Source organism: Centruroides sculpturatus, unplaced genomic scaffold, assembly GCF_000671375.1.
Source record: "Centruroides sculpturatus isolate CEXI.00-Female unplaced genomic scaffold, Cexi_2.0 scaffold669, whole genome shotgun sequence".
Lineage (NCBI taxonomy): Eukaryota > Metazoa > Arthropoda > Arachnida > Scorpiones > Buthidae > Centruroides > Centruroides sculpturatus.
The window spans coordinates 27,504-51,552 of NW_019384872.1; the positions used below are offsets into that span (position 1 = coordinate 27,504).

General features: G+C 27.4%; 1 protein-coding gene across 3 annotated transcripts in view; it reads left to right on the top strand.

The window, feature by feature from the left end:
• LOC111630901 (ras-specific guanine nucleotide-releasing factor RalGPS1-like) overlaps nt 1-24,049 on the top strand; it is a 40,421-nt gene that overhangs the window by 12,695 nt on the left and 3,677 nt on the right. For all 3 annotated transcript variants that reach the window (XM_023375061.1, XM_023375060.1, XM_023375059.1), the window contains exons 10-14: nt 5,922-5,954; nt 6,030-6,136; nt 9,500-9,554; nt 9,639-9,738; nt 19,236-19,328. In XM_023375061.1, coding sequence (XP_023230829.1) covers nt 5,922-5,954; nt 6,030-6,136; nt 9,500-9,554; nt 9,639-9,738; nt 19,236-19,328 — 388 coding nt within the window. The remainder of the gene's footprint in view (nt 1-5,921; nt 5,955-6,029; nt 6,137-9,499; nt 9,555-9,638; nt 9,739-19,235; nt 19,329-24,049) is intronic.

The following is a 24,049-nucleotide window of genomic DNA, read 5'->3' on the forward strand; positions in this document are numbered from 1 at the left end:
AACTTTTAACCTTCTGATTAGGAACATTTATTTTGAACTTTCAAAATATAATATCAAAAGCAATTAGCTGTTATATTTTTTCTTACATTTTCTAAATTTCAATTTTATCTAGTCAAATTAATTTCTTTCTATGAGAAAATTTATTATTATTATGAGAGTGCAGTAGAGCATCAATTATCCAAATGCCGATCAACTGAAACGTCAGTTAACCGAAAGTGTTCCAGTTAGACTGTATTGTGCTGAATCGAACATTTTTGATACTAGATTAACTTTTCAAGTATAATTTTTTTTGTTTTTATATTTTTCAATATATTTATTTTGCTTGTACAAAATAAAGAAATAATTTTTAATGATACAGTAGCCATGATTATTATTATAAAATTTTCATTAGGCTTAACATCAACGAAAATTCAATGCGAAGTGACATGCAATGAAGAAAAATTTAAACATATTAATATACTATTATTGGAATATACTAATATACTATATTAATAATGTATTTTTTCGTACATAATTGGTTATCCAAAAAATCAATTTTCCAAACAACCCTAGTCTCGAATTGATTCAGATAATCGACGCTCTACTGTATTCTATAATTGTGATGATTGAACTTATAAAGTTAATATTTCAAAACAAATCTGCTTCATTTCTCTTTCAAAAATGCAGTAAGAATCATTTCATAATGCAAGTATTATCATTATGAAAACCTAACAAGATTTCAGAAATTTTTAAAATATCTTAAACTATCAAATGACTTTGATGATTCCCCTTATTTATATAAACTTAACCAATTTTTCTAAGTACAGCAAAAACATTTGTAGCAAACTTTCTGTAAGTACATATTTGCCATAATTTCATATTACACTGGTCAAAATAATTAGAGAATCATATGAAATTTCAAGGAAACGTACATACAATCAATCATCATAAATACAAAAGTGTCTTGTTATGATGTGTGTATGTAACAAACAACACAATAACAACACTGATATGCAAATTTAGCATTTAGTGCATATGTTATAGAATGGCATACAAGGTTCATATAAGAATAACATGAATATTTAGTCTACTAGAAAGCTCTCATAATGTATATGGTCCCCTCAAACAGCTAAAACTGCAGCAAAACTGTGTGGCATTGATTCAGTTCGGCTGTCAACAATGTATTGAGGGTATGTTGCCATTCTGCATAAAGGGCTTTCTCCACTTCATGAAAAATCAAAGCAGGTGCTAACCTTGAGTTCAGAATCAAAGTTTAATAATAATTTTAATTTTATGAATTAGTAATGTGAATTTCTTCTATGGTTTTAAAAATAGTTAGGTTAGGTTAACCCATATTTGAATGTAATTTTTCTCAAATATCAGATTAAGCATAGTTCTTCTTTGCCAAATAGAACTAACACACTAAGCCATTGTATTATATTTTACTTTGTAGAATACAGCAGTCATAGAAAATTCTGTTTTACAACACCAATGCTATTACATACAACACAATCAATAAAAGAAGAGTTTGATCCATTGATTGATGATGAAATTACCTTTTATTTATAACAATTTCATCATCATCTCAATTATTTTATCATTATTACTATACTATANATAGTTAGAGGATAGCAGTCCTCTTTAATATTGTTGAGGGAATGATATTTCATATTTAAAAAAAAAACTAATTATATTCAATGTTTCACATGAGACTGATTCTGTTTATCATCACAAATTAACTCCAAATTTTATTCAAACATATCATGTTGCATTTATCTAAATGAAAAGCAATAAAAGAATTACTATGTAGCTGCTCTCAACTATAGTTAAGGATAAAATAGAAGATTATTTTTGTATAGTTTTGGAAATGAATAATTCTTAGCTAATTAATATAACAAACAAGCATTATTAAGTAAACTTTTTTATTTAGTCTAACACCAAGTAAAGAAACAGCAATAAACATACATTTTCTGAAGGGTATTAAGAATGAGATTTATCAAGATTGATCATTATACTCAATATGAAATTTAAGTAATAAAAAAAGCTTAAAAGGAGTAATTTTGTTCAATTATGATAAAAATTTCTACAGTATTTAAAAAAATATTTGTTTAAAAACACTAGGACACATTAGCTCAAAGTTAAAATTGTTCGTAGCACCATCTGTTATGTTCTTTAAAAAATAACAGTCATATTATTAATTATTTTGTATTTTTGTATTAATATTTTGTTTTGTTGTATTTTTTATAGGATATCTTTAAAATTAGAACCTCCTATAACTCATCATAGTCTTAGTCAAAGTAGAGAAGATTTGTATAGTTCAGGAAAATTTCAACTTGAATGTAAAAGTAGTTTACAAGTACCTGGTCAACTGCTACCTGGTTCCTCTAGATCTATGCCTGGACATTGTGGTCCAAAATTTGTGCCAGGACACAGAAAAGCTCACAGTTTAGGAACAAAGTAAGATTTAATGATTATTTCAAATAAATATTTTTTAATATACACTTGTAATTGTCAAAAATAAATAATACACTTATATTTATTATTAAATATATAGAACAAACTTTTAACCTTCTGATTAGGAACATTTATTTTGAACCTTCAAAATATAATATCAAAAGCAATTAGCTGTTATATTTTTTCTTACATTTTCTAAATTTCAATTTTATCTAGTCAAATTAATTTCTTTCTATGAGAAAATTTATTATTATTATGAGAGTGCAGTAGAGCATCAATTATCCAAATGCCGATCAACTGAAACGTCAGTTAACCGAAAGTGTTCCAGTTAGACTGTGTTGTGCTGAATCGAACATTTTTGATACTAGATTAACTTTTCAAGTATATTTTTTATTGTTTTTATATTTTTCAATATATTTATTTTGCTTGTACAAAATAAAGAAATAATTTTTAATGATACAGTAGCCATGATGATTATTATAAAATTTTCATTAGGCTTAACATCAACGAAAATTCAATGCGAAGTCGACATGCAATGAAGAAAAATTTAAACATATTAATATACTATTATTGGAATATACTAATATATTATATTAATAATGTATTTTTTCGTACATAATTGGTTATCCAAAAAATCAATTTTCCAAACAACCCTAGTCTCGAATTGATTCAGATAATCGACGCTCTACTGTATTCTATAATTGTGATGATTGAACTTATAAAGTTAATATTTCAAAACAAATCTGCTTCGTTTCTCTTTCAAAAATGCAGTAAGAATCATTTCATAATGCAAGTATTATCATTATGAAAACCTAACAAGATTTCAGAAATTTTTAAAATATCTTAAACTATCAAATGACTTTGATGATTCCCCTTATTTATATAAACTTAACCAATTTTTCTAAGTACAGCAAAAACATTTGTAGCAAACTTTCTGTAAGTACATATTTGCCATAATTTCATATTACACTGGTCAAAATAATTAGAGAATCATATGAAATTTCAAGGAAACGTACATACAATCAATCATCATAAATACAAAAGTGTCTTGTTATGATGTGTGTATGTAACAAACAACACAATAACAACACTGATATGCAAATTTAGCATTTAGTGCACATGTTATAGAATGGCATACAAGGTTCATATAAGAATAACATGAATATTTAGTCTACTAGAAAGCTCTCATAATGTATATGGTCCCCTCAAACAGCTAAAACTGCAGCAAAACTGTGTGGCATTGATTCAGTTCGGCTGTCAACAATGTATTGAGGGTATGTTGCCATTCTGCATAAAGGGCTTTCTCCACTTCATGAAAAATCAAAGCAGGTGCTAACCTTGAGTTCAGAATCAAAGTTTAATAATAATTTTAATTTTATGAATTAGTAATGTGAATTTCTTCTATGGTTTTAAAAATAGTTAGGTTAGGTTAACCCATATTTGAATGTAATTTTTCTCAAATATCAGATTAAGCATAGTTCTTCTTTGCCAAATAGAACTAACACACTAAGCCATTGTATTATATTTTACTTTGTAGAATACAGCAGTCATAGAAAATTCTGTTTTACAACACCAATGCTATTACATACAACACAATCAATAAAAGAAGAGTTTGATCCATTGATTGATGATGAAATTACCTTTTATTTATAACAATTTCATCATCATCTCAATTATTTTATCATTATTACTATACTATATTATACTTTTATTACTATATAGTAAATAATAATAATAAAAATATTCAGTTTCTATATTCAAATATAATAAAATTTTTAAGTCATTCATTACGTTAACAAATATTAAAAAAATTTATTGTAAAAAACTAAAATATAGTACCAAAAACTTTGTAAGTGACTACAATAGAATATGTGTAATATAAGTAAAAATTAAACATAAGTAATCTTCATGATAAAGTTGAACAAAAATATCATATCTGTAGACATCTTCCCAATTGTTGTGTGTATTTAAATAAGTAAATTGAAAATATGTGCATATGAATTTATTAAGAATTATTTTAAAGACACTATTTGATAACAGATGTACCAGCAGAGAGAGATTACAATATTACTATAACACTTGAGCATTTGTTGAGAGAATTCTTTATTAACAAATGTTTTCAGCTTGCTTCCATAGCCCATTATCATCAGGTTTTAAAATAAGCTTAAGAAAATGTTCCACAGATAGAACATTTTTTAAATTTCTTACAATTTGAAGTATTCTGAAAACAAATTTAAAGTTACACAAATTAAATAAATAAATTATAAAAAAGTATATGGTTAACAACAAACAAATAAAATTAAGAAAAATATGAAAAGTAAAAACTAAGGAAGTATAATATAAAAGTAAAGCCAAAGATGATTATAGGAGAAGATACTTGAGTTTTTATGTCCTAATCTTTTTTCTATCACGTATTTCCAAACCAAGGTTTATGCATTTGCATCCCTATCATTCAGGCACTGTTTTTTAATTGTGTTCTTATGTATATTATTTTTTCCGGCTCCATAGTGATGGTTAGAAAAACTGTTTTAATAATGTTTCTTCATTCCACTTTATAACCAAGCCTTTCATTTGTGATAAGTTCTACTAAAATTGTATTACTATGGCCTTTTTCCACATACAAGTCACATTGTGAAGCTTTTTGTGTAACCCCAACCTAATCTTTTTTGACCCCTAACTGTTGGTTTTTATGGGATATTTTGTATACTACAGATTGTTCTTCCTTTCTTAATTTATCTTTATCATTCTTCAGTAAGTGTTTGATACACTTTGAGTTCTTGTAACTGGCCATCTCATTTATAATGTTTCCCAAACATTTGTTGTATGTAAATTTATTGATTCCATTGATATTTTATAGTTTTATCTTTGTTTTCTTCATAGCTCCTGATGAGTCCTTCTACAGAGGATGTTTCATTTCCTAAAGTTGTTGCAATTTCTGTACATTTATTGATTTCTTTTAAGCAATACTGTATATTGGAACAAAACAATAAGGCTCTTCTAATCAGTGCTCGGAATGCATGTGTTGTAGTATGACAATATTTGAATCATGATAAAATGATTTAGATATTTTTAAAACCATTGATAACATAAAATTAAAATCCATAGTTATCTAGAAAATAAATATTGAAATTTCTTCTAAATTCTGATTACTGTTTCATTTATATTTCATGCATAAATAAATTTTACTTAAAGCTTTACAATTTAAAAATATTTTGTAATTAAACAAAAAGCATATAAATTATATATGTAAAGATTATGAAAAATTAAATTATCACAGTCTTCACATATATAATAACAACAATTGAATTGCATTTTTGAATATAATATATAAATTTATTTATTTCAGAAATGTTAAATGTTTCATTATTAATGCCAGCACATTATAAAATAAATTATACATTATACTTGTATTAATTTTTAAAAATATATTTCAGTTTTTTTAAATGTGAATAATTTAATGTGTATTAATTATATAATTTCATTTTTAGTGTTTTTACACCTTGTGCCCTTGATAATGAAAGGTAAGACTGTTAACTGTATTTAATTATTACTTAATATAAATTAATTTAAAATAAAATATTTCTTAACTTTTATAGTTCTAAATGGGGAACATCCAATGGGCGACACCTTTTAGATGATAGTGTTTTAGAAGATACGCCAATGTTAAGTAGGCAGTGTTCTGTTAATAGTACTGCTGCTTGTGGTAAGTTTTATAAATAATTTTAAATATAAAAGCAATATTAAAATCTTTTCAAGTTTTTAAAATTTGTGTGTTATGTGATACTTATATATACTTTGTGTGATACTTTATATGTTTTTCATATTTGTGTAAATATCTTTTGTCTGAAACTTGAATTATACATTATAAAAGTTACTGAAATGCTTCAAGAAAACCTTATTGTCACAAAATTATTTCCATACTTAAAAATAGGATATTGTAAATATAAAGTTTATAGAATATTTTTTTAAAGTATATAAACTAAAGATTAGCAAGTGTCTGACAGTTTTCTTTCATAATATAAACAAACACTAAACATAAACACAATCATTAAAAATAAATTGTTGTTTCATTGTGTTTGAAAAATATTTTAATGAATGATTGTGAAAATCACACTGAAACTAACAAAATTGGATATCACATATTTTAGAGTAGTATATTTAAAGATATATGAAACTGTTAATAATACTACTTTCTAATATGAATACCAAATCAGTAATTAAAAGTTCTATTTTTTAATATTTTTTATGACATAATACTGTGTATTTGATATAAAAGATTATTAAAATTTACTTAGAAACATTCCATTTCTCCTTTACCATTCAAATAGAATTTTATATGACTTTTTGAAAAATAATAAAACAACATATTTGCATGTTTTTTACAGATTTATAAAGTTAGAAATTTTTATAAAAGTGTTATAACATAGCAGTATTTAAGAGGTGACAATTAAGCTACAGGATTATATAGATTTGAAAGAAACCATAAGAATACAAAAAGTATAGAGCTTCTTTGAGAGAATTATTTTGAATAATAATAAAGGTTTTTAGAACTGTTCAAAGGAACCTAATAAAAATATTTTAAAATTTTATATTTTTAAAAAATTTAAATTAGTTTTAAAATATTTCACTTACTCACTTAATCATTGGATATATTTTACAACTAATTTAAATTTATTGCCATCAGTCTTTGTCAAATTTCTTGTGCTATACAGGTATACCTCGCCTTACGTCAGTAATTGGTTCCAGGAAAACGACTTAAGTCGAATTTGCTTGTCTCCAAATCTACTTGTCACTAGGCTAAACCGTAAATTACCATTCCCGGTTCTGTATTTTATTTATTAATGCATTTTTAATAATATATGGTTAGTAAGGATCTATTTTAAGCTTACAAACAAATAAATTTTAGTTTTTAATATAGTACAGAAAAAGTAATCTAAATTTACGAATGCATGTACTGTAAATATAGTACATACTTGTAAATGTATATATTTTAATGTGATTTTATGTGCTTTAAACGTTTTTCTAGTGATATTACGACTTCAATATTTGTGGCGGACAGACGTAAAGTCGAATAAAATGACTTAAACTTGATTTTTATTTTTCCATATACTTTTTTGACAAACGACGTATAATCAGGAACGACGTAACTCAAAACGACATAAGTCGAGGTATACCTGTACTCTTTTTCCTCGATTTGTCTGTAGCATTAATATTATTTTGGAAACAAGAAATATAATAATACTTGTTTTCGTTGACTTTGGTTATCATTGATTTTTTCACGAAACATTTGTCTCAGATTTTGTCAGTGTGCCCACATGTCCTTGCTGCTAATTTTGCAAAACCATGCATTTTCCTGCTCAGTGTGGTGTGGTGTTTCTTGTGTGAGCATTACCCCACACATCTATCCAAACAATGGGCGTAATCAAAATCTGTGTGCGGTCAGCACCTCTGTTCAAAATCTCGGATGACTTGGGTTGCTCAATACACCAGCAAACAAAATGGCAGCCACCATGAGTCTCCTAAGAGCTCCATTTTTCATTGACAATTTTGAATTTATTTGTTGATGAATAAACCGTGGATAAATTAATATTTGGTTAGTACATTAATAGAATGTTTTAATATACTAGTATATTTATGTAAGACATCACATAATTTGTTTTAATTATTTAAAACTCCCATGGAAATTTTGAAAATTTTTTATTCCTATTTCACTTTTCAAAATATTCATTTTTCATTAAGCTGTTCTCGTTAAATAAGTTCAAAAATAAATTTAATGTAACATGAAAATCCACATCATTTGCTATTTTTATTGTTTTTCTCTTCTGAAATTCCCAGCAGTCAGTGTTTTGTGTTCTCTAAAAAACGCCAGCAGTCACGTCACTTCTGGCATCATCTCACTGGATTGATGCTGAGATTTTGAATATGCTGAATTCCATTGCTTTCCTTTTGCTCCATCATGGGAAATGCCATGTTAAATGTTCATTTATTCTTTTCATTAGTTTTTCATATTCATTTTATATTAATTTCTTATTGTTTTTAGTATTAAACACTATATTTATTCTCTATAAAATGTATTTTTGGTATGTATGGTATTTTTGAGTGTAGAACAAATTAATTTGATTTACATTGATTCATATGGAAATAATTGTCTTGGTTTTCATCAGTTTCAGATTTCACTGATTGTTTGGGATGGATTATCAACGAAAACCAAAGTATCACTATAGTTTGAGTGATAAATCAAAAGAATAAAAGAGTTTTGCATTTTTACACTTTGCTAATCATTAATCCAGAAAGAAACTATATAGCTCCATGCAGTATAAATCAATACATCATTTGAATTTATTTTAACCAAATAGTTTATAAGGATGGTTTGAGTGTAAAGATCAATTGCAAGTTACACTTTAAAGTTTTCTTGGCCTGGAAGAAACAGTATTCTTCCATTCCATGGATGCTCTTTGAGATAAAATAGTTCATACATCAGCTGTGAAGATAGTGATTTCCTTTCACTCATACTTTTCCAGAAATAAAGTGACAGCATCCATTATCTTTACTTTCAACCTTAAACTGCCTTGGTACATACTGAGCACAAATTTTCTGGTAATGTTGCTCATTATGAACCATATGATAAACTATCTCATATCTGATGTCCACAGTGACAAGAGAAGTCATTTGTCTGTTTTCATGAATAAGCTCAGCAATATTTGCAATGTTGACTTCCATTTTGAAACACGTGATTCTCTGTTCCTTTTTATCACAAAAATGTTTTTCTTCCACAATTTCTCATGCTATGTTATGATTTTGTAATTCATAAAATTTTTTCTGTATACTCGTTGGCAATGAAAATTATAAATTTAGATTTTGAATTAGCATATGAAATTAGAATAATTAGTATTAAATAAGAATATAAATAACAGTTATATGCTCGGTGGACAATTACAGTAGAGTATTTTGAATAATTGTAATTGATAGTGTGTCAGTTACTTTATTTTTGTTTTTTTTTTAATTGATATTTAATAATTCATGTTATAGATTAATATTTTAATATATCAATATCAAATATTTTTAGAAAATGAAGAAATTGAAACTTGGGCTGAAGAATTATTTGTGCCATTAAAATATAGGTAACTTTACTTTTTGTAAATAAGTTTTATTTAATTTGAAAGTACATAAATATTTTAAATTTTATTGTTTGTTCTTATTTTTAGTGGATCTGATGATTTCTTATCAGCAACTGCTGATTCCTCTGCTACTCATCAAGGATGTCTCCGTCGCAAAACAATTTTGAAAGAGGGAAGAAAACCAGCTGTAAGTCTTGCAATACATATTCACATAAAAAAAATTTCTGTTTATTTTAAATATGAATGTTAATATAGTGAAAAATGAATTAAGAAATTGTTAATTTGCTTCCATTTTATTTCATTTTCTAGCTGTTATTTATTTTCACATAAAATTAAAACAAAGAGCTTTTTAAATATCTGGCTAAATATTAATTTACACTTTAATAAAAGCAGAATAAAATAAGATTGCTGTTTATATGCATTTATAGATTTAATATGCTATTATAATCAAAGTTTTAAATCTTTCTGAACTTGTTATAAATAACATAAACAGTCGGTGGAATATAATATAAAAAATACAATAGAGATTAAATTTTATTAGTTTTAAGGAATCAGTATGAGGTAAAAAAAATTCTCTCCACTGTTTTAGTAATAGCAATAAGATGTATTTGCATATTAAATATATTGATTGTACTTTTTATCTAGTTTTAATATTGTCAGCAATGTTTAGTGAAACGCACTGAGTTTTTTTAATTGATAAAAGTTTTCATATCATTTGTAAATTATTTTTAATGATAATTCCTATATGAATTATCAATTCTCTTCTGTTATTAAAAGATTACATTTTATTATCAAACTATTACATGATAAAATCATGAATTAAGTTTTAACATGTGATCACATGTCATTACACTGCATGTAATTTCCATTTTTAAATTTGACAATTCTGAAAAAAACCTGTAATGTGTATTCTCTGCACATGTCAAATTTCAACGTCATATGGTTGGTTAGTTTAAGAGACATTGTTTTGCTTACAGAACAATGCCATTTAAACTTTGTGATAATATGGCATAATGTGAAATGAATTCAGTCAGAATGAATGGGAGGACCAGTCCTTCTCAGATGGACCAGAAAATAATTCTTCTGTATTTTTTGGGCCTGAAATAGCCTCAAAAAATTTAAATTATCAAATGTCATAGTCTGAGGCACTATTTCCATAAGATAAAACAAGCATTCAAGGTCATAGCAATTTGCAAACCACCATCTCATTTTATCATGCACAGCTGACATCATGACTACCTCTTGCATCAATCATGTAAGACCTCTGACAACATTAAAAATGGCATCAGAGCAGAAATTTTCCATGTTATGCATGTGATTGTGGGATAAAAACAAAAAGTTTATACAAAAGTTTATACAATCCCCACATATGTAAGACAGCAATTTTTTACACTGGTTTTTGAGGGCCTGTGAAAAGCAGAAAAAACTTTGAAATTTTTATATAGTTAAATGGATAACATATAGCATGAGGATATCATGGAAGCACAGCTAAAATATGAAAAATGGCAAGAAAAATAAAAAAATTAGAACTATCATATATGATCATGTTTTAAGAGTATTTTATTCTGAATTTTTCTGTAGTTCATAAAACTAGAAAAAAACAATAAGTAATCTAATATTGCCTGATTATGAAATAACCCTAAAAAGAGTTTAAACAAAACTGAAAAGAAAGCAGTATTCATTTTAATGTAAATGTATATTATGTTATATAATGTTACATTACTCTTATTTTACAACATCAAACATTAATAACAGAATCCCAGTTTTATAAAATAGCAGTTTAGTAAAAATAAATTATTGAAAAATGTCAGAAATTGTTAATTGCTTATAAAATTGATTTAAATTTATGAAGTGTCTTAAAGAAAATTGAAAAATATCTTCTTAAGAAAATGAGAAAGCTTATCATTATTATTAAATAGATCATATTTAAAATAAATTGAAGTTAGAAAAAAAGAAGAGAACTGAAACAATAATCAGCTGGTAATTGAAAATTAATAAAAAAGAGAAGGGAAAAATGGATGGAGTGGGAAATTACATTAAAATTTATTTAGCATATTAGCATTTTTTTTTTTTTTCGTTTTCCAGAGAATTTATTTATATGATATCTCCAAGGTTATTTATTTGTTCTATATAAGAATGACACTATTATGAATAGAAAAAAATTTTTGCAATAAAGAAAAACATGAATGCAGGTGATTCATTCAGTTAATTTTTTAATTGTGAGAATATGTCCCAGAAAAACAATAGTTGAAGATCATACTTTGAAAGAAAAAATAGTAGATATCACATACGTTAGTTTTTCCTAAAAGGTAAATAAAAGAAAGAAATTAATGTGTAAAAAATCCAGTTAGAAATCCACTGAATATTGTAGACAGACAAAAAATTTTAAAACAAAAATTGTTTATAATAAAAGTTTCAAACTTTTGCATTTTTCATATTCACAGTATCTGTAACTATAGTAGTGTCTGTTTATAAAGAAATTTTACAGACAATCAGAACTGGTTTGTTATAACCAATGTTTGTTATATTGGATAAGAAATAAAATATAGTCTGATTTTGAAAAACTAAGTTTAATATCTTGAAGGTAAAATGTAGCAGATTATTACATAGGAAGTTTCCCCTTAAAACATCAATATAAATGAAATGCACATGGTTACTTAAAAAACTGTTATTTTTGTTTGTCAATTTTTGCTTGTTGCATAGCATTCTATAATATATAGTTTCACCTTAGCAAAACTATTTAAAATGTTTTGTAGAGTATTATGCATTTGTAAAAACTCTCGGATAACAACTGTGTTTTGCAAAACTTCAGAAATTGTCATTATCAGAACATCGACCGACACCATCTGTGTATGTTGTGTCGTCATTTTTATCCTCACTAATTTCATTATTTTTAGAAGACACTGAAGCTGTATCATCATCATCATCGGTCAAAAGTTCCCTACTAATAACAGTATCAAACCTGACATACTGTTATTCTTCAAAATCACAGTCAGAAAATGCATCTGGTAACAGCAGAGGGAGCACATCTTGAACACTTTGTTTCATCATTTGTAAATTTACTTTTCAAAAGTTTATTGATTGGAATGTCATCATTTTAATTGAACTTTTCTCCATTAGTTTGTAGAAAGCCAGCATGTCAAAAACAATTTACTATTATTTCATTGATACATTGTATACAGGTTAACCACTTGTTTATAGATACTGGCATAATACACAATCAACTCCCAACAACCTTTAAATGACCAGTAAAATATTTAAAAGTACTACAAATGTTTTCGGTCTTCTTCGGGTTAAAAGTTCAGAGATTCGAATAGCAGTTTGAATCTTGGAACTTTTAATTTGAAGAAGACCGGAAATAACAGTCAAAAACATTTGTAGTACTTTTAAATATTTTACTGGTCATTTAAAGGTTGTTGGGAGTTGATTTCATTCATACATTTTTCCATGCCATATAGACAAAGTTTATTGCATCAAGAAGATTTATAGAAAACAAATCTTTGCTGTTATCTGTAGAAGTTACCATTTTCAAAAGGAGAATTAGCCAATAGCTTCTCTTTAAGCTGTATATAACCCCTTGATTTAAACACTATAGTTTTGAACTTGTAATAGGTGGCATGAACATCAGTGTAATTTATTGTTCTTGATGTTGGGATGATGGGACAATTGTCAATCAATAATAAAATTTTTCATTTCTTTCTTCTCAGTTCACCATCCCATTCTCTCAGTTTGCCACAGAAAACGTCAGAGGTCATCCAAGCTCTTTGGTTAGATTTGTAGTTTACCAGTAGCTATCAATTGTTGAAACGTCTTGGATTTTTCAATTTACCAATTACTAACAATTTTCTCTTTTTCATTTCCATAACATGTACTGTTAGTAGAATAGTAATCCTTTTTTTAGATAACTTTTCTCCTGCATGGCTTTCTTCTTTGAATTTTAGTGTCCTATTTGGTGTAAGCTTATAAAAAAAAAAGACTCATTTCATCTGCATTAATTTTATCACAATCTTGGAAATTTTCTCTGATTTTTGGCCACGTATTTTGCAACCAGTTTTCTACTGCGTTCTGTTTATTGCAGCTGCTTCTCCGACAATATTTTGGCTTCCAATACTATGTCTTTTTTTAAATCTCTCAATCTAACTGCTACTGCATTTAAACTTGGTACTCTTTTCCAATTTGCTTCTTAACTCTTCTACTTTTGACTGCAATATAGCACCACTAATTGTTGTGTTTTTAAGTCTGTTGAGAAAACCGTTTTAACAATACTTGATCTAATTCATCATACACTGATTTTCAAAGCTTTTTAGCATTTGAATTATCACGTTTGAAACTCTCGAATATTTTGTCTTTTTCCTTCCAAATGGTTAGCAACTGTATATTTAGTTATATTCATTTCTTTATATAATCCACTTTGCTTTACACTGCTTTCCAACTTTTTAATAATTTCATATTTAGTCTGTAACATAATGACTTATGTTTCTGTTTACATTGATTAGTGCTTAGTCATCATATTTCACAAGGACATATGCACAGTACTTTGTAATTCAGGCTTAGCAAATGGTAAGAGTCAATAAGCCTCAAGATTACACACAGTTCATTATTCTTTACAATCAATGTCAGTGAATGGAATTTTTCTAACTAATAATAGCATAAATTTTAAATTTTGTGACTGTTTGGTTTTGAAATTCAGATTTGAAATAATGTATTTACAGTTGAAATTTGCCAGCCAATGAAAAGCATACTTTCAATTGCCAAATGTTAAATGGGTGAGAAATCAAAGAAAATCATTTAACCATTAATAACAGATGAGAAATTACATTTGAAATGTTATTTCTCATCTGTTATGAATTGAAATTACAGCACTAACAAATGAAAATTTTTGGCAGTGTAAATTTGTAAGTTCATTCGCAATGGGCCAGTAGATGAACCTCAGAAAATACCTTAGTGAAGTATGAAAACTGGTAGAAAGAGTATAAAAATTTTAATTTGTGATGAAAAATTAGGTAAATAAATGTGTGCATTGAAATTAATTAGTTTAAAGCAAAAATACCCAAATTAACATTTCCCATATTAAGTCATTTTAGGTCAATCTTTTGGTTAAAAAAAAATGTATTTCTAAAACATTGGCTTTTCACAATGTAAAAGTTAAATTAGCTTTACTGATTTCATATTCATAGTTTTGTATATGTATAAATGGATTATTGTAATTTTAACCTATTAGAAGTTTATTTTGTTTTCATTATCTATTATATAACCAAGGTATTTATTTTAGAGGTCAGTGACAAAATATAATATATTAATTTTTTTTGTTGTTTAAAAAAAACAAAAATATTTTTAAATGTCAAAAGCATAATTACAAAACTGGCTTATCTGGTTCTTTTTATTTCATATTCTCTTCAGTTTGTGTTGTTGGCAATTGTTATTCATTCATTAATACAGGTTTAGATTAAATTAGATACAATTAATTTTTATTTCTTTTTGATAGAAAGTTGTGTTGAATAGAAATAAATTCACTTATATATGTTTTAGTAGTTAATTAAATTATTTAATAAGATATAAATAATTTCATCCTTTGATATTTGAATTACATTATTGAAAACTTTAAAATCTAACTTGAATGGAAATGAAAATAATTTAATACTACAAAATTTAATAAATAAAATACATAAATACTGTATAATAAAATAGAAATTTGCATTTACTGTACCTTGGTGAGTAGTAGTAATGTCCTAGTTATCAAGGTTACTATGCAGCTTCCTTGGCTTTCTCAGAAATCCTCTTGGAGATGATATCACCAGCCAACTGCTTCTCATTTATTCACATTAAGAATTTTTCCATCTCCTCCATAACATGCAATCTCCTGGAGGTCAGCATTGTTCAATCATGTTTTCTGGTTTTATTGCTTCCTTGTTCTTAAGAATGGTGCACACTGTTGACTTTCAGCATCTTAAATATGATCTCTAGATTCATCACACATGTACCACTTTAACACTTTGTGATAAGTTCCTTTTTCATCTTAATATTGTTATCTATGACTGATATTATTAAACTGTAAGGATGTGATGAAAACAAAAATTAATACTTTTCTTGTAGAAGGATATAATGGAAGCTATTAATAATTATTACAGCAATTAATATATAATTAAAAATAGATATATCAAATGATAGTTAGAGGATAGCAGTCCTCTTTAATATTGTTGAGGGAATGATATTTCATATTTAAAAAAAAAAACTAATTATATTCAATGTTTCACATGAGACTGATTCTGTTTATCATCACAAATTAACTCCAAATTTTATTCAAACATATCATGTTGCATTTATCTAAATGAAAAGCAATAAAAGAATTACTATGTAGCTGCTCTCAACTATAGTTAAGGATAAAATAGAAGATTATTTTTGTATAGTTTTGGAAATGAATAATTCTTAGCTAATTAATATAACAAACAAGCATTATTAAGTAAACTTTTTTATTTAGTCTAACACCAAGTAAAGAAACAGCAATAAACATACATTTTCTGAAGGGTATTAAGAATGAGATTTATCAAGATTGATCATTATACTCAATATGAAATTTAAGTAATAAAAAAAGCTTAAAAGGAGTAATTTTGTTCAATTATGATAAAAATTTCTACAGTATTTAAAAAAATATTTGTTTAAAAACACTAGGACACATTAGCTCAAAGTTAAAATTGAATATTGCACCATCTGTTAAAAGATTTTATTAAAAAACGATTTTTATATTATTAATTATTTAATTATTATAAAATTAATTTTAAAAGGTTTAATTTTTGAGGATACACATCAGGTTTTAAAAATATTGTAAATGTGTAAAATTTTCATTAAGTCTTACCCCACTGATGATATGGCACATGATCTAGGGGATCATGTGTCATATCATCAATGAAAATTTTACACATATTATTTCTTTCTACCACTTCAACTACCAAAATATACTAGCATCAATGTCCCATATATTGAAATAATTCTGCCAAGTTTCAAAATTTTTTGGTTTATTAAAATAGATGCTCACACACACACACACACACACACAAATCTTTTAATGTCGTAACCAACGTTACATGACTGGTTTCGCAGTAAGCACAGCCAGTTTACAGATGTTTTAGGTATTGTAAATGTTATAGTTACATTTACAAAGTGTAAGAGTAATATGCATTATAGCATAAAGTATTACAATGAGAGGTTGTAATACTTTATGCTATAATGCATATTACTCTGTACACTGTGTACAGTATTCATTAATTTTCGTTTTCATGTAGTAAATGCTCTGTGCCTTCATAAAGTATCTACTTTTCCTTTGTTTAAGGGTATTTGGGCAGTTTATTCTTTGTTGTATTCTCAAGCAAACAATACATACAAGTACAGTACAGTATTTTCTGAGGAAACGCTTGTACTTATTCTTTTTTAACCCCATTTCCGATAACCTGGCATTTTCACAAACTCGGCCATCCTTCAGTCCACATTAGGCCAAGTTTTCAGGACTCTACTGTAATGAAATTTTAGCTGCTATATAATGTAGTGATAATTTATTTCTCGGGTATTAATATTAAGTGCCCACCAGTGGCCGAGTGGTCTTCGTACCCTAAACACTGGGAGTTCGGTCGTGGGTTCGCGCCGCGATCGGACAGGCTGGCTGCTTGGAGTTTTCCGGGTTTTCTCCTTGCCAATAACGACTAAATAGGAGGCCAGTTCCCCATTAAAGTCCTCCCGGAAGGCATTAGTTCCCCTCGCGCAACATCGCACCCCAGAGAAGGCAACGGGAAACCACTCTGGGTAGTAACTTTCCCTAGTATACACCTTGGCGGATTACAAACCTACGCCAGGTGTCGCCGACGTCAGGAATCTGATATGGCACCAAGAAGAGAGATTAATATTAAACTGCATTAATCAACAATTTACTTTTTTCTGCTGGAATTGAACCAAACCCAGGTCTTTTAGAAAATCCCCATTGCAAAGTAAAATGCACTCTGCACATATGCAAAAGAGAGTATGGAAGGAAGACCTTGTTGGGATATCCCCATGGCAGCTTATCAAAAGGCAGCTTTTTTGGGCTCTTTAATGTCTGATGTTTATAACACTGAGAGAATAGGAAATAAAGACAAAAAAAACTTCCCAAATGTATTATCTCAGGAAAAATTAAAATCTACAAATCTTTTTGACTATTTTGACCTGATAAGTGATATAGAAATATTGTACTTAGTAGTAGCTTGTGCTTCAAATGCGAAATCTTAAGAGAATTTTGACCTAGAGTTCAAACAATGCTTCTGCAGTAATTTGAACTAAGTGCACAACAAAAAATGCACTTACTGCATAAATGCCATCTGCTGTAAGCTGAAATTGTCTCTTGCTGTAAAAGCATTGCATGTTATGCTTGTGTAAACAAACAAGCATTACATCAGTGCTTTTTTTTCACTTTAGTGTTTAGTTATATATATTACATCCCTACTTATTAACCATGGCATCCAAGAAGAGTCTTGAAAGCAAGAAGAAGGTTGTTGTATTAATGATTAACTGCTATATTAATATTTGTTTTGTTTTTTATTGAACAGTCTATAGTAGGGGTGGGTGTCAAACTCATACTCCTTAAGTGCTAATGTTTTTGTCTCAAGTATGACAGCAGGCCAGATTAAAAATAAAATGCAAATGTAATACTAAGTATAAGTAAGAAGTATATAAAAAAGATTTTATTAAAGAAAAAAGTTATAATTTTTTTTAAGTAGAGATGTATTAAACTGAAATATTTGAAAAATAAAAACAACAACAATAATAATAATAGAGTTTAACAGTTTGTTTATTAAGTATTATTTGTTTAAGTACAAAATATCACATTTTCTTTGGTATCAAGATGATAAAAAAATAAACAAATAGCATTATTGAATTGATGTCTTTGACATAACCATAGACCTATGGTTAACTGTTGGACATTTCAATAAGATTATATTGAAAAATTATTCAAATATTTTCTGTAATTCTTTTAAAAAAGACTATTTCAATGGTTAAATATCAAGCTTTTATAGTTCTGAGCACTTTCAAGCCTACTGGTTCATCATCAGAGTGAACTAAGAAACTATTTATTCAAAAACTTTGAATTATTTAGAATTTCACTAATTCTAAAAGTCAAATATGTTCTAAATTTCATCATACTCAAAACATCCAAGCAAACAAACTGATTTCTAAAACAGCATTGCCTTAAAGACTGTTTTCCTTTAATTTAAAAGTATATTTTTTGTTTTATTCTTTTCAGTTCCAATCATTCACCTTTCTCTTCTGTTCCCATTCTTGGTGTCATCCTATTCATCCAGAATATATACTACTATCTATTTTTAAACTGTTTTTTACTCTCCTCTCCTGCTTCACCATCCACTTCCATGCTGCTCCATCCTTGAAATTAAGGCTATTTTAGATATCAGAGTTTGTCTGCTTGGACATTTTGAATTTGACTTATAGAATTAATGAAATTAAAATTTTTGAATAGTCAATTTATTAATTTGCTACTGATGATAAGTAGGGGGGCTTAAAAGCACTTGCAACTGTTATTTAAGGTTTTATTTTTTTACTAAAGTAGTTTTTTGAAGTATTATAATTTATGAAGAATGATGTAATTTTAGTATATTTAAGTAGAGAGAGATTTAAAAAAAAAAAAAAAAATTTTTTTACTTGCAGGTATCTCCATGGATGCGATATTGGGTAGTTTTATGGGGGACTTCATTATTATATTATCAACCAAAATCTTTGCGTGGAAATGAAAGAAGTGACGTTAGTATATTTTTATATTTATTGTTTTATTAATAAATTTATTGATAGCGAAACATTAGATTAAATTAATTAAAATGTACAGTAAAACCTCATTTGTATGCCTACCTTCTGGGTATAAAATTTCTGGTCACATAATTAAGTGGGGTGGTCACCAAAGTGGATGTTATGAAAAAATTGACTTACAGAACTGTAAATAGAGTTTTGTACTGGGTCCTGTTAAATGTTTAATACAGATCTTGGCAACTAGCAATAAATCTTATTTCTGTTTAAAGTGCTTTAAACAATATGTTGAATTTAGGAACGCAGATTTTTCCTGTTCTGGCCACATAAATGGGGATAAATGTTACTTTAAGACATTTTTGTGTTGTCCATTTAAGTGAGGTGGCTAATGGTCACCAAGATGGAGTTTGATTTATATTAAAATTTGTGCAGTTTTACAAGGAAATTTCATGGGTGGCCAGAAAGTGGGGTTTTACTATATTTAAAATTAGAAGTAATAATAACAAACAAGGTAAATTAATTATAATTAGATAATGTTTTAAAGTTATGAAATTTTATATATTTAAATGGAGAAATTAAATGTTATACATTTAATTCTGTTTTTATTTATTTATTTACATGAACTGTTTTGATCTAACATTTTCATAAATTTGCTTTTTTAAACTATATATTTGATTTTAATTTTAAGCAAAAATACTCAATTTTCTAGGAAATTGCTCTTTAAAAAATATTCTTGAAGTTTGCTTAGAACTTTTGAGTGTGTGTAGCATTTAAGACTGATACACACACTCAAGTAAGTTTTAAGATTCAGCTGGTTTTATGACTTATTTGAACATGTGTAACAACATTCAAACTTTATCCCATCAGAAGCAGCCAAAAAAAACTTAAATTTAAAGTTTGATTTCTTTGTATAATTGCATTTCTTCCAATCCTTTCAACATGGGGTGCACTAGTGGTCAAATGGATACACCACTGAATGCTGGTAGTTGGTTTCAGATTTATGTCTGATCAATGGCTGCCTTCAAGGAGTTTTTCAAATTTTCTTTACATGTCTAACACTTAAATAGAAGCTAGTTTCCCACAGAAAGTCTTCTCATGCTGCAATCTGGAGATGTCTCCTTGTCCAGATTTCAGTTTGCAGATCATTTTTCAACATCAGGCTATAGTTTTCTTAATGACTTTGAGGTCATTGATGATGTTTCCTAAAAAGCAATTGCCAACATGTAAATCACATCTGTGATTTATTTTCTTAAGAGCTTCAATAAATTATGTTTCTTCATTGGCAGTCCTCAAGAATTTCTGGAAAATGATTTTTGCTGAAATGCCTTTTCAGGCCAACATCATGTCTTGATCCACAGATTGCAACAAAGATTCCAGCTGGTAAAATCGCAATTTTAATATCATCAGAAGCTACGTTAATTGGAATACATTGGACTATTACCAAGGACAAGAACAGTCTTTAATGGGAATTTCAAATGTCAAATGTGGATTAATTTTCAGAACAAATTCAGTTGAAAAACTATTCATTGAATTTATTCAAAGAAAAGAATTCATTCAAGCTGATCTTAGAGTGTTTTAGTAAACTGGTAGGGTATTGAATTTTGCATATTTAAGTACTCTTGGATTGGCTGATTTTCCTGCAAAAAAAAGTAGTTTGTGACTCCCAGCAACTTTTGTAGAGTACAGAGAATCACAACGATTCTCTTATTCATTTTGTAACCAGTAGTAAATTTTTTTTTATTTGTGCTGCTAGCATTTTGACAGAAGCTAAAATTTTTGTTGGAGAAATAGCACTTGTAGTTTCTTGATCTGCTGACAATTTCTCACAACAAATACCTAAACAGTGATTTCCATGGCACATTCTCCATTGTAAAAGTTATCTCTTGTGGCTAAGAATTATTTTCTGCTATTGACTTTCTTGTGCCAGTTACACTGCCTTTTTGTTAAAAATTAGTCTGCTAAGAAATCAAATTATTATTTCAGCAACCCAATATGCTGTTTTTTCCCAAACTTATCTCAACAATTTCTGAATAAACTCTCTTTTTTTTAAAAAGAATAAAAAGAAGTGTTATAACATATTGAAGTCATTGTGATAAGTTTGGGAAAAAACAGCACAGATCCAAACAAGAATCTAAATGAAGAACTACTAAGAAATGTTTTTTTTTGTTGTTGTTGCATGAACTGTATCCATAATACATTGATGGCTTTATTTTTTTATTCCTTTGTAGTGTACCTATCTGCACATTTCCTGATTTCATTTGCATGCTGATGTCTTGAAACAACTTCAGTTTCTCTCTAATCATTTACCATATTTTTTCTGACACCTAGTTCATTATATATTTGTTTTTTAGATTCTCCATTTCTGTGCATTCCAGTATTTAGTTGTATTCACTTGTTTGAGCCTATCATTTAAAATTAGTATAATTTAAAAAACTGATGACAAAATTATGTGCACATGGAGTGACTGAAATTCAAACAGCACAAATGGCAAAGATACTGTAACAATCCTATAACTTTTTCACTTCAAAATGAAGTGAAAAAAGTTATAGAATTGTTACAGTGCACACTACTTGTTTCCAGAATTGATACCATAAATCTGATTCAGGGAACAAAAATCACAGAAAAAAATATTTTAAAGCAAGACTGGATAAGAGGGAGTCTGCTGTAGTGGAAAATATTAAGCTAAAACATTTTAATCAATTACATATAGAAAGACTAGCCTTCTATATGTAATTTATTAAAAATTTAAAGTTGTGTATACAACTAAAGAGTTGCAAATTTATTTTATGCATCTCAATTTAAAAAATTCTTAAGATGTTCCAAAAATGTTGAATATTTTCCAGAAACAACATGTTTGAGTGGCTGAGGAAATGTTTTCTTGAGGAAATAGCCCTCAAGAAAACATTAACTATTGTTTTTAAAACGAATCATTACAGGTGATAAAACATGGGTTTATGCTTTTGACAAAACATCTCAACAATCAAATGAATGGCACTTGAAAGGTGAAATGAAACTGAAAAGTCATGTCAAAGTCAGTCAAAAATTAAAGTCTTGTTGATTGTTTTCTTTGATTGTTGAGGTATTGTGCATCACAAATTTCTTCCAACTGGCCAAACTACCAACAAAGAATATTATTTGAGCATTTTATATTATTTGCTTAAAGCAATTTGTGGTGAGAAAACTAATGAATTTACCACCATAATAATGAAACTGTTTACAATGCTCTTGTTTGTGAATTTTTGGCCAAAAGTTGAACAAATATGGTTCCGCAAGCTCCATTTTCACCTGACATGGCATTGTGTGACTTTTTCTTGTTTTCTTGAATAAAATTTCTGCTTTGTGGTTACCATTTTGAGTTGATTGATGCCATAAGACAAAATTTGCTGAAAGTCCTGAAGAGGTTTCATGAAAATGACTTTCAAGCTTGTTTCAAGGATTGAAAAAGTGTTGGCATAAGTGCATTGCAGTGGAAGGGGATTACTTTGAAAGGGTCAAAATAAATTTTGATGAATAAATTCAAGTCTTGCATTTTATTGAACCATTCTTAATACATTTTGATTACAGTTATAATATGGGACAGAAAAAGTTATTTGAAAATGAAACAAATTTAAACACACAAGACACCTATACCAATTCTGGAAAATTATTGAAATAAATTTAAAGAATATAAAGGAAATTTATAAAATACAGTTTTCAAATTTTATTTTATTAGATAAGTTACTTTTACTATTGAGATAAATTTCCTTTGTAATTCATAGACATTAACAATTCATTTATAAATTAAAATCCTTGAGGACTTAGTGCTAACCCTCAGAACATTTTCTGAGAAAATTGAGTTTGAATGTTTTTTAAAAAATTTTAAATTCATAAGAATTTAATATTTTGGTTCTCCAAACCACAGAAAATTCTAATAGTTGTATAATTTATTTAGCCACTCCAAAAACAATACTGTGCCATCTTTTTTATAAATAATAATATATATACAGTAGTGTGTTTGATGCTAAGAAGTTTGCCTGGTGATAAAAACATTAGCATTAAAATACTGTACCTGTACTTATTACCCATCTACTTCAGAATAAAAACTAATTGATCAGAAACTTCAGTTATATTTTCTTATGTTCTACGGTTTGCCTTCATTCTCAATTGTTCTTAAAGCTAAAAGGAAAATGTTTAAGTAAGTTGAGGCTAAGAAACATCTGGATACTGTACCCTGGAATTTTCAATCAATGTTATTGGCATTAGTGCCTAAATACACATTTATCTTGATATTGCAGGTGATTTTTTAAAAACTCACAATTTTACTTTGAATTAACCATAAAAATTTCAAATTAAACATGACTTTTTTTACATTACTTTTATTTGAATTTCAAGGGTCCAGGGGAAATATTCAAATTATCCACAAATTTGAATTTAAAATGTTTGAATTATTTAGGTTCTTTTGTACAATATACAATTTCTTTAAATATTTTCAAAAACTTATCTACTCAGTTTAAAAATATATACTATATTTTAAAATGTATAAAACATAATTTTAAATTTATATTCTTGATAAGTAATGATTGAATTATTGCAATAAAAGTTTTAATTCAAAACTTCAAAGATATTCAGTAATTCCCATGTTATGTATTAATTAGTATTTATTAGAAGCCATCACCGAACTGAACTATTTAAGACTGTATTGTTTCGTATATCATATACTCTGGATTTTGATTCACAAATTT